The sequence below is a fragment of the Solea solea genome, chromosome 7 (assembly GCF_958295425.1).
Source record: "Solea solea chromosome 7, fSolSol10.1, whole genome shotgun sequence".
NCBI lineage: Eukaryota > Metazoa > Chordata > Actinopteri > Pleuronectiformes > Soleidae > Solea > Solea solea.
In genome coordinates, this window is record NC_081140.1 from 6,834,226 (window position 1) to 6,848,176 (window position 13,951).

Sequence of the window (13,951 nt, forward strand, 5' to 3'; positions counted from 1 at the left end):
GGAACTAAGCGATCACTCTTTGATTCTGTGGGCCCGGTGATAGTGGAGAACAATCATAGGAGTCTAAAAGAAAATCCAGAAACAACTAAATCTGCCAAAGTAGTAAGATGTAGTTCAAATATCCTCTTTTTTATATGTCAGAGGGAATTTTTCCTTGGGAAAATCAGCTCTTTGCTGCAGTGTGATAGCCAGAAGTGATGGATTAACTGGACTGAAACAAAACCCAGAGAACAACGTTGGGTTTTCTCTCTCTCGCTCTAGTTTCTATCAGCACCTCAACTAAATATTCGAAGACTGTAGAAAGCTGCATCATTTCCAGTGGTGGTGTGGGGGGAGGGGGGGGGAGCAGTGTCTCACGTTCTGTTCTTTCTTTTCTGATACTTTGTCACCATGTCTTGCAAACTGGTCGAGTAGGTGGTGATGATGGGTGGAGGAAGAAACAGAAGAAAACAGAAGAAAACAAAAGACAACACAAAGGAAAACAATGAAACACAGGAATCAAATAAAAATGTCAAGGATGCCGAAAATATGGAAATAATTTAGCAGATGCCGTGATGACACCAACTGAGTCGAATTGGGAGGAAAGTCTTTTTAGAGAACTGCATTTTCTTAAATGTACACATCAATATTTGCCATCAGTATATCCGTAATCGCATCTCTTTAGTCCGGCTCATACAGATCATGTGCCTCACATTCAGAGCAGAGATTCACATGGGGACCATTTCAAGGCTCAGCACAGATCTCAGAAGGTGTTTGTATTTTGTTACATGAAGCCAAGAAAAAACAACAAGGGGATTTTACTGGATGATATAACACCTCTGACTGAGTCGTTCATTCAGAGACAACAGGCTTGAGCTGAGAAACCTCCTTGTCTCTTTAATGGGACACAATCATTTAGTGATAAGTGTGTGCAGAGAAAGGAGATGACACATGTCACTAATACCCCAGTAACCTATAATAGCAGTAATGTACAGATAACAGGGAATGCATTACATAAGGTTTGGACAGAGATTGTGCTTGAAAGCTGAAACAAATTCCTTAAATTACGAACTTTAAAGGTTTCAAGGTTTCTGTCTCACCACCTTTGGACAGTATTTGGAGGATTTGGTGACCTGAAAAGAAAAGCAGTCATACATCCTACAAGTGCCTTGTACACAGCACTGGAAAGAATCATCTATTCATATCTGGACTATGATATTTACTTTTGTGAAATCCTTTGTTGAACTTGGGATCACAATTTAAGGTCTACTTGAAGGTTTTTCTAAGACCATCAAACAGAGTTTGAGGGTTTGTCACTGATAATATAACTCACCATGATAAGAACTCACCAATATTGTGTATATATTATTTTATTCTTGGAAAAATATGAATTACTCTGGTTGTGATAATATCGTAATTAATATTCTAGTAACACAAAGGCCACAGTTACCCTTTGCCTTAACTTAACACAACAACCTTTATCTTATGTAAAACATTAGGTTTTCAAACACCACAACAAACTAGGCTCCACACATGGAAATGGCATGTGCCTTATGATTCAATTTCATCTTTGGAAAAAAGGCCTGTTGGCTTTGAAAGTCCTTGTTTAAGCGGCACTTCATATTAAGTCTTCAAACTTCTCAAAACCTACAGTCTACAAGTTAATTTCATTGTACCTGTTGATAAGGTCTTCATTGTCATCACTCTCCATCTCATCCTCGATGGCTGCCTGTAGGTCACCAATCCTTTTGAAGGCCAACTTGAGGTCAGCTTGGAGGCTCTGATTAGCAGCCTCTAAGCTCTCTATGTCCATTTCCTGTGAGAAAGACAACAGACAGAAGTGACTCTTCAGTGATCAATGCCATGATGACACATCTAAAAGGGTAGGTGTGTCTGAATGGATTGTTACCAGCTCGTGTTTCTTGCGGCTGGCCTCAGCTTCCTTTTTACCCAGTTCACCCATCTCCTCTTTGACGTCGCGAATCTGTCTCTGCAGACGTTTGTTCTGTTCCTTCTCTCGGATCTCACTGCTGCTGCGTTGATCTCGTTCCTCCATCAGCTTCTCCACGTTCTCCTTGAGACGAGCTACGAGACTCTGCACAACAATGGACAGACATGATTCAGCATGCAAACACAGTCTGAGTACTAATCTGAACACTGTGTTTACTTCATAATTCAATGCAGCTAAGGTAAATTTGTGTTTTTGCCTGTGGGCTACCACCGGATCTACCATTTACACTAGTACCTGAAACAACACCTGCATTGTTTGGCAGGTTAGTATGACAAAATTAGCTTATTAGCAGTCCATACTAGAGCCTTGCACTGAAGCCTGAGGCCCGAGGGGCCCGACAGCCCGGGAGCCAGGCTCCGGGCTGATTACATCCTCATTACCTCGGACTCAGCTCAGACTCTGCCTTTTTTTTTTTACCTGCCAATTGGAAAGATGTGTTTGAGTTAAAACCCATTTAAACGGCGACACTTGAACGCAGCAACTCGCTCTGCGCTCACCCTCCCTGCTCCACGCCACTCACATAACTGTCACTCAAATTCACCGATCACATAATACTGATTCCTTTAACAGCCTACATGTTATGGGAGGTTTTGATTTGAATTCGGCCCCGAAAATTCTAAAAACCTGTCCACCCCCTATTGCCAGGGCCAGGTTCAGGCCCAGATTCTACGCCCGTGCCATTATCTATCGAATAACTGAGACATTTCAACCTGCTAAAAGTGAAGGAGTCACATGAGCGAAAGGAGTTCATCCACTTGAGACCAAGAATGTTTGTACTAAACTAAAAAAAAACTATTTATGATAGAATATTAAGATGTTTCGCTGGAAATCTAAAGAGTTTACCAAAGGTTATATTAGTCATGGACCTCCACAGAGGAACCTGAATAAAAAATCAAAAGTGTGCGTCACCGTTTTCTGTTGTGGTTCAATGAGATGGATATGAGCATAACACAAAACCCACTCAGAAGAAGAAGTTAACTATTGATGACCTTGTTTGTATCAATAATGCAGCAGAGTGGTGCAGGTGACTTATCTCACTTACAGGATGTGTTAGTCTTCAGAGGTGTTGAAAAAAAGATGACTCCTGTTGTGCAGAGTCTTAATTCTGCACTGAGTGCGTGTGTATTTTAGTGGTGCATCAATTTTTTTCAGTGAGTTACCTCCCACACTGGACACTCTGTCCACTATTCACTTAGTGAGTGGGTGCTGTAAGTCTGCCTCCTCACATCTGTATTGATTCACCACCGCTACCTCTCGCATTGATGAGTTATACTACTCAGGCAATCTGAAATATTCGCTCATTGCAGTATTAATGCTGGTGAGAAGCCAGTCTCATGCTTCTATATATTTTCTAAACACAGCACCAAAATCGTTATTTTTCTACCTAAAAATATATTTCTTTTGGCTTTGTAGCACAAGGAGTTGAAGGAATGTGCTTGGTGGTGACCACATATACTCTCTGTGAAACTGAACCTGCAAAATTGAGTACAAAGTCATTTCAGCAGTGGGCGAGAGAGCATTTTTAATGTATCCCTGGAAAAGTGCAAATGGTAACCTTTAGAGTTTACATGTGCTTTTGGTTGCAGGCAAAATCAGCTATTCATGTGAAGTTTACATCACCTTGTTCCTCTTTCTGCAGTCATTCTCTGACCCCAGCGGCACATTTCAGCTGCCCACCACCAACCATCATGTCTTCTAAATGCTGGAGCTACCTCACACAGATGTCTGCCACCACCATCAAGACCAGCACTTCTCTATCTGTCTTTAGGTCTCACCTCCAGACGTTTGACCTGCGTCTTTTCAAACTCCAGCTTGGTCTCCAGCTCACGGATCTTGGCCTCCTGCCGGCTGACAAGGGATTTCTCCACCATGGACTGCTCCTGAAAGTCCAGCTGGCTCTGCAGGGCTTGCATCTAAGACAATCACATGCACATGTTAATAATATTATTTGATGTGGCTGAAATAGAATCATATTATTTTTAGTATTTCCCGTGTGTGTCATCACAAAGCATGTCAATTAAAAATGGGGTGCTGCAAGGCTGTTTCTGGGGGTTCACTACTTTTCAGACTTCATATGTTACAACTGTCATCACCAAACTCTGCATATCTCTGGATCCTGATTACTTTCATTTATCATTACCCAGTTATTATAAATTCAACTAAAACAGAGTGTTTTGGATATTTGATGCTCTGACTCTTTGGCATTAGCTAAATGATATAAGGTTTGCCAATTGCATCCTCCCTACTTCCAATGTTAATGCTAAGCAAGAAAAACCAAATCTTGACTCCCCTGCATGGAAGTGAGTTGACTGATTTTCCAACATGCTAAACCAATAATTATTTATTTAGAAATATAGCTTCTTTTTTTTTTTTTACTAGAATGAGAGATGAGATGATAAAATGAGATTTACACCAATTAGGATTATTATGTTGAGACAAAACCATTAAAAATAAGACTAAAAATATAATTTTCATGAAAATAATTTATAATAAAAACCTGAATTCCTATTGAAAGAGAATTAGAACAGACAAGACAACATATCCTAGAAATAAATCCTTAGATGAAATGAAGATATTGCCATTTTTTTAAAATAACACAGAAACCTGTGAAACACATTTTAGGATCTCTAGCTGGAGGATTTTGTCTTTGTCTCTAGATATATGTGCCCTTAAGCAGAGGTCTCAGATGGTGTGTGGACGGGTCATGCAAAGACAAAATATCCCCCGAGTATTTGTCCTCCCCTCCACTGGGTTTGATTTGTCAGGTACAGCTGTGTCTGACAGAGAAAAATACTCATTCAGCAATAGTCATTACAAGGATGGCAGCACTAGCATGTTCTGCTTTATTGCTTGTCTGAGTTGGGAAACTAAGTTGGCCATCTTTGTCACATATTGCAGGCGCCAGTCCTGCTTGAATGACACATCAATTACATCAAGGGTTGTATTTATTTTTGCAAAGGCAAAGGAAACAAGCGAAGGCAGCGCTGCACATTTTACACAGGTTTTTGTAAATGGAACTTTTTAAAAGGACAATAAACTAGTGACAACTTCAACTTCTTAGTTGACATTAGATAATAATAACAACTAACAACAATTACTAATCTGAGTTCTACAGAGCACTGATCTAATTATAGATATGGTATATCTGCAGAAAATCCATCAAAATCCTTCCAATTTCCCAGCACTTCATATCTGAAAAATTGTCAATTTTATCTTTCTTGAAGAAAAGACCAAACACACAAAAAGCACATGGCTACTGTTCTTGAAACTTTTTAAATCAGTCATGACCCTCATCTTAAAAGGTAAGAATTCTCAATTCAGAGGCAGACACCCATCATTCTGAACTTCAGTCTTGGGCCTCTCAAATCTTAATAGTCGTAAATTGTGTCAAGACTGAGTGAGGGTTCAATTTGATCCTAATTTAGCTACAGACATGAATCATTATGTACTGTAGGTCAAGTTCCTACGAGTCCAAGGGCAGAGGCAGTTTTTGTTGGAAGTATAACCAAAGGCACAAAGACACTTTCAACTCCTTTTTTGTCACTACCAAGTGGCTTGTTAGTTGCTGTGTCTATTGTTCAAGTGGAACTTGTAATTGCAACATGAGCCATGTCATGTACAAGACATACAGAACTCTGACTTTTTAGAAAATATTGAGTTAAGTTAGCTCAATGGCTGTGGAAGACTTACAGTAAAACACTCATATATCTATTTTTATTGTTCAATTGCCCCCAGTTCCTTGTATATCACAGCATTGTGTTTCCCTGTCAGTCAAGTTGGGAACGTATACAACGAATTTATCAATTAGATATCACTAAGACATTATTACAACTTACTGAACAAAAAGTAAATCAAAGGTTTTCTTAGCATCTATCAGAAGGCCCACAGTGAAATAACCTAAGGGCTCAACACTAGCTCACTAGTGTAACACTAGTGTTCTCTCAGGGGTTCGTGCGGGTCACACTACTCTCCAGGCTACATGGTGAAGTGGCCTGGGGAAAACACTGACACCCAAAGTGCTACATATACAGAAGATGCCCTGTATGAATGTGTGGGTGTGAATGGGTGAAAGGCAAAACCGCAACCGTAAAGTGCTTTGAGTGGATCACTGTAAATAAAACACAAATCCAAACACAGATCATTTAACACGAGTCCTGCTGGTTTCCTCTGCCCTCTACTTTTTAAAGCTGACCTGTTAAAGGGTTGAACTCCTACTCTTTGTTGCTTCACTGCTTTCTTGTGTTTTCAAATGCTTTTAGACGCACTGCGATGCTCAACTATCTGACCATCACTATCAGATGTATGCCAGGAGCAGAAAGGCAGCATCTACCTTCTCCTGAACCTCCTGCTTCTCCTTGAGGGCCTCCTCCAGCTGGGCTTGTAGGTCACTGATCTGAGCCAGGTTCTGGGCTGACTGTGTTCAAAAAACAACATGGGGGGGGGGGGGGGGGAGGAAAGTCAGGAATCAGAATGGTACTGTAAACATACATTACATTTTTCTCTTGTCTTTTATTCTATACAGTATGCATAAATCGCGTGTCCTAAAAGTATCCATCAAATGCCAAACTATAAAAGATTCAAAGTAGATCCAGTAAAACATAGTGACATCACAGTGACATTATCAGGACAAATAAATCTGCTGGAAATGTGTTGTTTTTAAGTCTTATGAAAGCAAATCAATACACTTCAGTTCAATGTGACCTGTGTGAAATGTCAAGAGCCAAGTGCTTTTACACAGCAGATGAAGCACTCTACCAGACCCAGTCCCTCTGGGAATTATGCTGTTTAGACAGAAAGGATGAATTCATTTGGAGCCACCGGAGCTAAATCACTCATCATATCACTCATCGGCCATCAGGAAAGGAAGCGCTGCCACTCCACGTTCTGCTCATCTGTCTGTACAGCCACACTCATATTAATGTGGGAGACTCGGTGGGCAGAGCTGGGTGGTGTTAAAACAATTCTAAAAACCTTGATGCTGGGATTGTTCCCTCTTCCAAATAAAATTTTAGACATGAAACTATGTAAACATGATGTGATAGGCAGAACCTGCAGGGAGGCTGTTTGTTTCGATATCACGTCCTGATCGTGACACTCCAACTTACTGAAACATTGGACCAACTGGACAAAGCAGGACAGTGACAAAAAGGCGGTCTTTAGGTCATAGTATTGGCACGCAGCCTTTTGAACCAAGTGCCTATTATCTGTCCGTGTGTCTGTCTGTTAGCAGGACTAAACTACTAAACCACTATCCAGGAAAATGTGTGTAGATGTGAGGAATGATGCAAAGTAAACTGGATCTGATTAAGAGTTGGACACAGATTTTCAGCTAGGTAATGCCTTCATCTGTTGTCTGTCTATTTGTTTGTATTAGCATTTGTGTTGGGTGGGTGGCTGATGCACTGATTTTTGTATTCATATACAGTATATGTAATTAAAAGTGATGTAAAGGTGTAATGGTTTTATATTTTAGTATTCCGGTGATTTCAGTGCAACTGTGCATTGTTTAAAAAGGTCAGCCCAAGGGGGCAGAAGATGACAGAACCACGGACAGAGAACCAACCACCCCGGAACAAGGCCAGCCCACCACTGGCGGAAGTGGAGTCCCTACCGAGGAGGCGGGCCTTTATATCATTATCAAGGTCTTTTTAAAATGTAACCAGAAAATCTCAGAAAGGGAACAATTCAACTGTGAGGTCTAGTTAGAAAAGGTAATTAATGCTATGTTACGTCTGTATATCCATTTTTAACTAAAAATATCAAGGAATTATTTAATGAATAAACCCTCAAAAGGAAATGGAAGTATTAATTAGCAAATGCAATTTTTACTTTAATTATTCTAGTAATGCATATTGATATGAAAGTGACAGAGAGGAGAAAAGCAGACCTGTGCCACAGCAGCCTTGTGTTTCTTCATCAGCTCGTTGAGGTCCTCCTGGTCCTCCTCCATCCTGGACTGCAGGTCATTCTTCTCCCTCTGGAAACGACTCAGCTGTTCCTCCAGCTGAAGGAGAGATGGGAAAACAAAGATGGGTGTCAAAATGCGGACCCGGCTGTGGCATCTCTATGTCGGACAATAATTACACAGAAGGTTTTGTATTTGAACTGTAATGCGATTATGACATTTGAAGCAAAATTATATTCTAATACAGTACATTTGTGATTGAGCTTAGTAACATCTGTTTATTGCAATCATGGAGGAAAACACTAAAAGGTAGTCTGCATGATCGAGCATGAAATGTGCATTTGATCACAGTGTAGTGCATTGTTGGGAGTCAGGCATTTAACCAGTCTGCTAAAGAGACACGCAGAATAATTTATTACAGTCCACCATATTAGAGAAGAGCTGATTGTCATAAACTGTACAGCTCTGTATAAACTTAGAAGTTAAAGGAGTTTTAGGTGATTCTTTACTTGTCCAGAATTTTCTATTATAGCTGATATAGTACACGTTTATCAACAGCACATAAACAATATAAATGCTTCATATACTGTATATCAACCTTAATGGGCGGCAGAAGCAATTAAGCAGAAGGGAAAAGTGGGGCATACTGACAGGAAACATTCTTATTTTAAATTATCCAGAAGATAAAACCTTCAAACAAGTCTTGTAATATTTATTTTAGCTGACACACGACACAGAGACTGGATAAAAATCTATCACATCCCTTACTAATCCCTTACTGCAGTTTGTGTAATGCAGAAGAAAATCTGTGAAATGGACTGTAGCAATAATCAAGTGTAATATAATTATTGGTTACTATTTAATATAGTCCTTTATCCATTATCTGTCATTATATTTCATGTCGTAGGATCACAACAGAAATTTTTTAAAGGAAATTTCTAAACTGAGGTATTATTGTGGCAACCCCCAATTAATCATAATTAAATGACTGTCATTATCCGTTTTTTATTTTTCAAATATCTCTTGTTGTGTAATGTAACTAAAAGGAGGAGAGGCATTTTCTCAGAGAAGAGCATTTATAGAATCTGAACTCCCAAAACCCCATGATCACAGGGCCAAACAGAGCTATTGAGGTTCCCACTAAACACAAACAGTGACTGCCTCTTACCTTCAGCTGAGAGAAGGAATTGTGCTTGAGTAATTCTATTTCAGTAATGACAGGCTTATAGTACAAAAGATAGAGTGAGAGGGGGGTTGGAGGTGCAGGGAAATGGATTAATAAATTATCACTAATGAGACTGTATGAAAAGGCTAATGAACCCTCAAAACAAGCATACTCAGGGGTCAGGGACAAAAAAAGAGCTCACTGTGGCATCCTGTTACCCAGAAACACTCCAATCATAATGGAGAATAAAAAAAGAAAGAATTGGAAACATGGATTTGGATTATGAAGGTAAATTGAATTCATTTATATTTATCTCACTTTCCCCTTTTTTAAAAATCCCTTAGCGTCAATGAATTCAAAAGCAGCTCCAGCTCTGACCATGAAGGAAAAATAGGAAAGTTGCTTGAAAAAAAGAAAGAAAAGAAAGTCAAAACAAACAAATATTGCAGTCAGTAGCATCAAACTGTCATTTAACACGTTTAACAATGGCTGTCAGCACAATCTCAACTCAATTATGTGGAATGGCTCATGTTTTTCCACTCAGATGCTGAGGCTCTCTGCAGAAAAGAAAAGCTTTCGAGACAATTTTCTCAAAACATTGTCATTATGCCAAGAGAGTGGTGGAAGAACGGCAAAAAACGGTGGGCAATCTGAAATCGCATGATTTAATCATTAGCAGGAAAAAGAAGGAAAAAAGAGAAATCACAGTAACTACATCCATCATTAATTCTTTCAGCCGTTTACCTTCCCCAGCAGGCGGCTCAACGTGTGCAGCACAGTTCATCTCCAAAGGCATCATTTTAAAACAAACATCTCTGCGATACTTTATGTCTGTAGATGAACTTACTTATCAAAGCCTAATATAGGAACATAATAATGATGTTAGAGATGGGCCACATACCTTCTACATAATGTTATATGACGTTAATGGGACATAAGTGGGTGACCCACGTCAGAGTACATGGTCTCACATTATGTGAATGCAGGTGAATCCCAATCACCTGCTCAGGCAAATTAAACACGCATCACTGCTCGCTGAATGAGGTCAGGATGTGACAAAATCAGTTGTGTGGTCTGTAGTTGTTTAAAGTTATGGTTTCTGGATGTGGTTTTGAGTTCAACCTTCATTAAAAAACCTTTCTTCCTTCCTTCCAGTTCAATATAGAGACTGAACACTGTGTAATAACCAGGGAGCAGGAGCATGGTTCTACTTATTTTCATGGTAAAATCAAATGCACCAATCTTTATAGGGCTGCTGTGGATCTTCTAACCAAAGGGTTTGTGGTTTGATAACTGTGTGTTCTTCAACCCATAAAGCTCCTGGTGGTTGTGCTAGTAGCAGCATGTGACGAGTGTGTGAAGAGGTGTGAATGGGTAAATGGCAAATCTGCATTGTAAAGTGCTTTAAATGGTTGTTAGATCATTTACCTTGTTTTCGTCAAGAAGTATAGTGATTACCGGGACACCTGTGGTGGTTTCTGTGTAATAACCATGAATACTTCTCTAACTGGCCTTTTTTTTTTTGGTTTAGCATTAAACTAACCTTTAACAGGTGTAACGATTTCCTTGAAGCATGTGGGAAAACATTTAAATTCAATCATGTTTGTGTTTGTATGAAGCCAAATCACAACATACATTATCTGAAGGCAGTTAACCTATTGTAGGGGGAAACCAAACAGATCACACTATAAACAGGCACTTAGCAATAGTAAAGAGAAAAAAATAGGAGGAATATTCAAACAGAGCCCAACTTGGAGTGGGCAGGCTGTCTTCCTCAGCTAGATGTGTAATCACTATAGTTCCAAATGGAAAACGGAAAAATGGACTGTATTTATATAGTGCTTTTTTTTGACAGCCACTTTAAGTGCTTTAGACTACAGTTTTGCCATTCACATACACATTCAGTGACCATTTGTTCCACTGAACTGTAATCTAACATGAAAAAGGATCATAATGTTTTACTGATACATCCTTTACTGACTCTTTGTCAGAAGGTGAGGGTAGATGCACAAATGATCCATCCCTCAGTAGAGAGATTAAGACTGGGGGCAAATGAATAGAGGGAAAAATGTGGGTGTGAAGAATGAAAAAGGCTGTGAGAAGAACTCCTGGAACCACATTGCCATGGGAACAGAGCTTGGATTGAAAAGTAAAGTAAAGGTCACAGTAGAGGCTAGAAGAAAGGAAAAGAAGTAGGGAAGAAACACATTCAGAAAGAATAAAAAGTGCATTTTGCAAGGAAATAAGTAGGCAACCATCACACTGCACTCCACCCTCTCCCAGAAAATGAAGCACAGTGGGAGTAAGAGGATGAGCTGTGAGGGAACAGATGTGTCCTATAACCTCTTATCTCTGGCTGAAGGCAATGCCTTGACATATCTACTGCTGCCCTCCTACCACCACAGATGGCACAGCCGTATAAAATCCTCAAAGTACAACCTACTTGAACACCAGTGACGATCATTTCCAAGTGCTGTGACAGCTTTAGCTTCTTCCTCCTGTTTAACAACGACACGCCATAAACTAGACCATAAACTAGATCTAAACTGCCACCTGTGGTGGCATCAGACCAGGAGACGGAATGTGATTTTGAGTGGGTGAGAGGTTGAGATCGAGAGAGGTGTACTGACCGCCTGCTTTGTTTTGGAGATGTCCTCCATCTGGACATGTAGGTCTTCAATTTCCACCTCCATGGACTTGCGAGCTTTAACTGCAGCTGCACAGGTGAACTCAGACTCCTCCAGCTGCAACAGACACAGGAAATGTATCACATCAGCAGCCTCAGAGTAAATCCAGCTGGATGTGCCATCGTCGTAGCAAGGACACCATGATCAAAGCAGATGTTTGAGGAATTCTAATTCTTTAAATAATGTCAGTTAGGCGTTACTGTTGAACTTTGCTTGGTTCGATTGTGTCCATTGAAATCTCTGTCACAAAGTTCCACACTACTCAAAACTCAAACTCGCCAAATTTGCGTAGGGCAAGGACAGAGGTTCAGGGGCAGAGTGGGAAGGAAAGAGGCTCCTTCTCCCTTATTACAAGTCAGTGAGTCATCAACATGATTCAGAAGCTTATTTTAAAGCTGCTGTCAGTGAAATATCAAAGTAAAAATACATGCTATATAAACAGTCTCTCAGTATCAGCGATCTGACAGTGCCATTGCCCCTTGCCACTTGAACTCAGTTACAAGGACGAGTGGTTAAAATCCACCCCTGTAAAATAGGACACCCCTTCATGTAAGTGATGCAGTATGTGATCACGTAAGAGACATGGTCCTCTCTGCCTCATGAGTTACGGCTGTTTGTCGATAAATAAAACCCCTCATCAAAAGCCTTCTTGAAGTGACGTAGGTGATCGGCGACATCACACAGGAAGCACAGCTGACTTTATACCCTCACGTATTGCACATAAAACGGTGTTGTCATGGCTGTACCTGATTCTTGAGCTGGGCGATCTCCCGCTTGCTGGGTGCATTGTTCTTTATGTGGTCCAACATAATCTGTGCGTCGGCCAGCAGAGCTTTGGTTCTCTTCAGGTCTTTCCTCAAACGCTTCTCAGTCTCCATGTCGCCGCTTCTCACCTGAAAAACAGGGCACATTTGCTGACTGCACAAACACACTGCATCAGGGAGACGACTGAATTTCTTTCACCAGTTTGAGAGCAACACCTTCAAATGTGAACCAAAGACATTTTAAGATAGATCATTTAACATACACACACACAGATGAAACACAGTATAATAATAATAAAAAAATGCTATTTTGCCTATTTTATAACCATGTTATTGATGTAAACTAACACAGACGTGAGTTGTGATTCTCACGTCTGTGGTATTTTTTATTTATACTCAAATGTATACAGTAAAAAACTAGACAATGTTCCACAAAAAAGCTGCTAAACAATCATCTGTTATCAAATTCTATCTGTGATCACAGACAGGACAATGATGATGACGTTTTGGACATTTCCTGTAGGACTTTGCCAGTACAAGAAATTGATAAAAGTTCACGTGTGTATACTCAGTTTGCCAAATTATGGCAAAATCAGCCTGAACTTCATCAACACTGGTGCATCTTTTGTTGTGTGATTCATCGAGTATAAATTACTCTCTCATCTACAGAGCATCCCCCACATCTCCAGCACCTAGAGACCTAGTAGTGCTGGAGCTTTAGCACAAATAACATCATTAATATTCTGTTAGTATCCAACTCCAAATGTACTGGTACAAAGGTCAAGCCCTGTTAGAACATGTCAGGCAATTTAAAATAAGTTTTCCCTTCAATCTGAAATCAGAAAGACGGAGTGATCTGCGTTATGTTCTAAGATCGTGGTCTGGCTCCAACAGGACTGGATCCATCTCACCGTATCTGGTGTAGTTACCTTGTCCTGTGCCGACAGAAGCTTCGACTCCAGCTCTCTCTTCTCTTTCAGCACCTTGTGCTTCTCACTGTACTCTTCTTCAAGCTGGACTTCCATTTGCTTCAGCTAAACATTCAAACGAGCACAAAAACAGGCACACAGATATGAGTACGATCATAATTCTTTCTGATCACATACAAATAAATAACGTGTGTTTAAGTGGTGTACATAAAATTGCTGACCTATGACAGTAAACAATTATTGTGATTACTGGCATAAAGAGAAGACTTTTAATGTGATGTCATCATTTTAGTTTTCCATCTTAATGAATTTATTGCTTTTTTTATATTGATCATTTTTATTACTTTCCTTTTTAATCTTTCTTATTTTCTTTTGTGTCGTCTCCTTCTTGCTTTCTTTTACGTATTATTCAGTGACAGTATTACCTTCATGTCTCTCTATGTATTTTAAAATGTGGTACAGTTACTTTTAGTAAGTAGTAGTAGTAGTAGTAGTAAGTAAGTAGTAAGTA

At 39.8% G+C, this 13,951-nt stretch overlaps 1 protein-coding gene across 14 annotated transcripts in view; it reads right to left on the reverse strand.

Moving 5' to 3' along the window:
* The window catches only part of myo18ab (myosin XVIIIA b), a 116,526-nt gene that overhangs the window by 11,975 nt on the left and 90,600 nt on the right, over positions 1–13,951 (reverse strand). For 10 of the 14 annotated variants that reach the window (XM_058634630.1, XM_058634627.1, XM_058634629.1 and 7 more), the window contains 9 exons: positions 13,441–13,545; positions 12,494–12,640; positions 11,691–11,804; positions 7,878–7,994; positions 6,321–6,404; positions 3,766–3,903; positions 1,889–2,074; positions 1,656–1,795; positions 358–402 (listed from right to left, as the gene is read on the reverse strand). In XM_058634630.1, coding sequence (XP_058490613.1) covers positions 358–402; positions 1,656–1,795; positions 1,889–2,074; positions 3,766–3,903; positions 6,321–6,404; positions 7,878–7,994; positions 11,691–11,804; positions 12,494–12,640; positions 13,441–13,545 — 1,076 coding nt within the window. The remainder of the gene's footprint in view (positions 1–357; positions 403–1,655; positions 1,796–1,888; positions 2,075–3,765; positions 3,904–6,320; positions 6,405–7,877; positions 7,995–11,690; positions 11,805–12,493; positions 12,641–13,440; positions 13,546–13,951) is intronic. The other 4 variants (XM_058634634.1, XM_058634633.1, XM_058634631.1 and 1 more) reach the window with 1 other exon arrangement.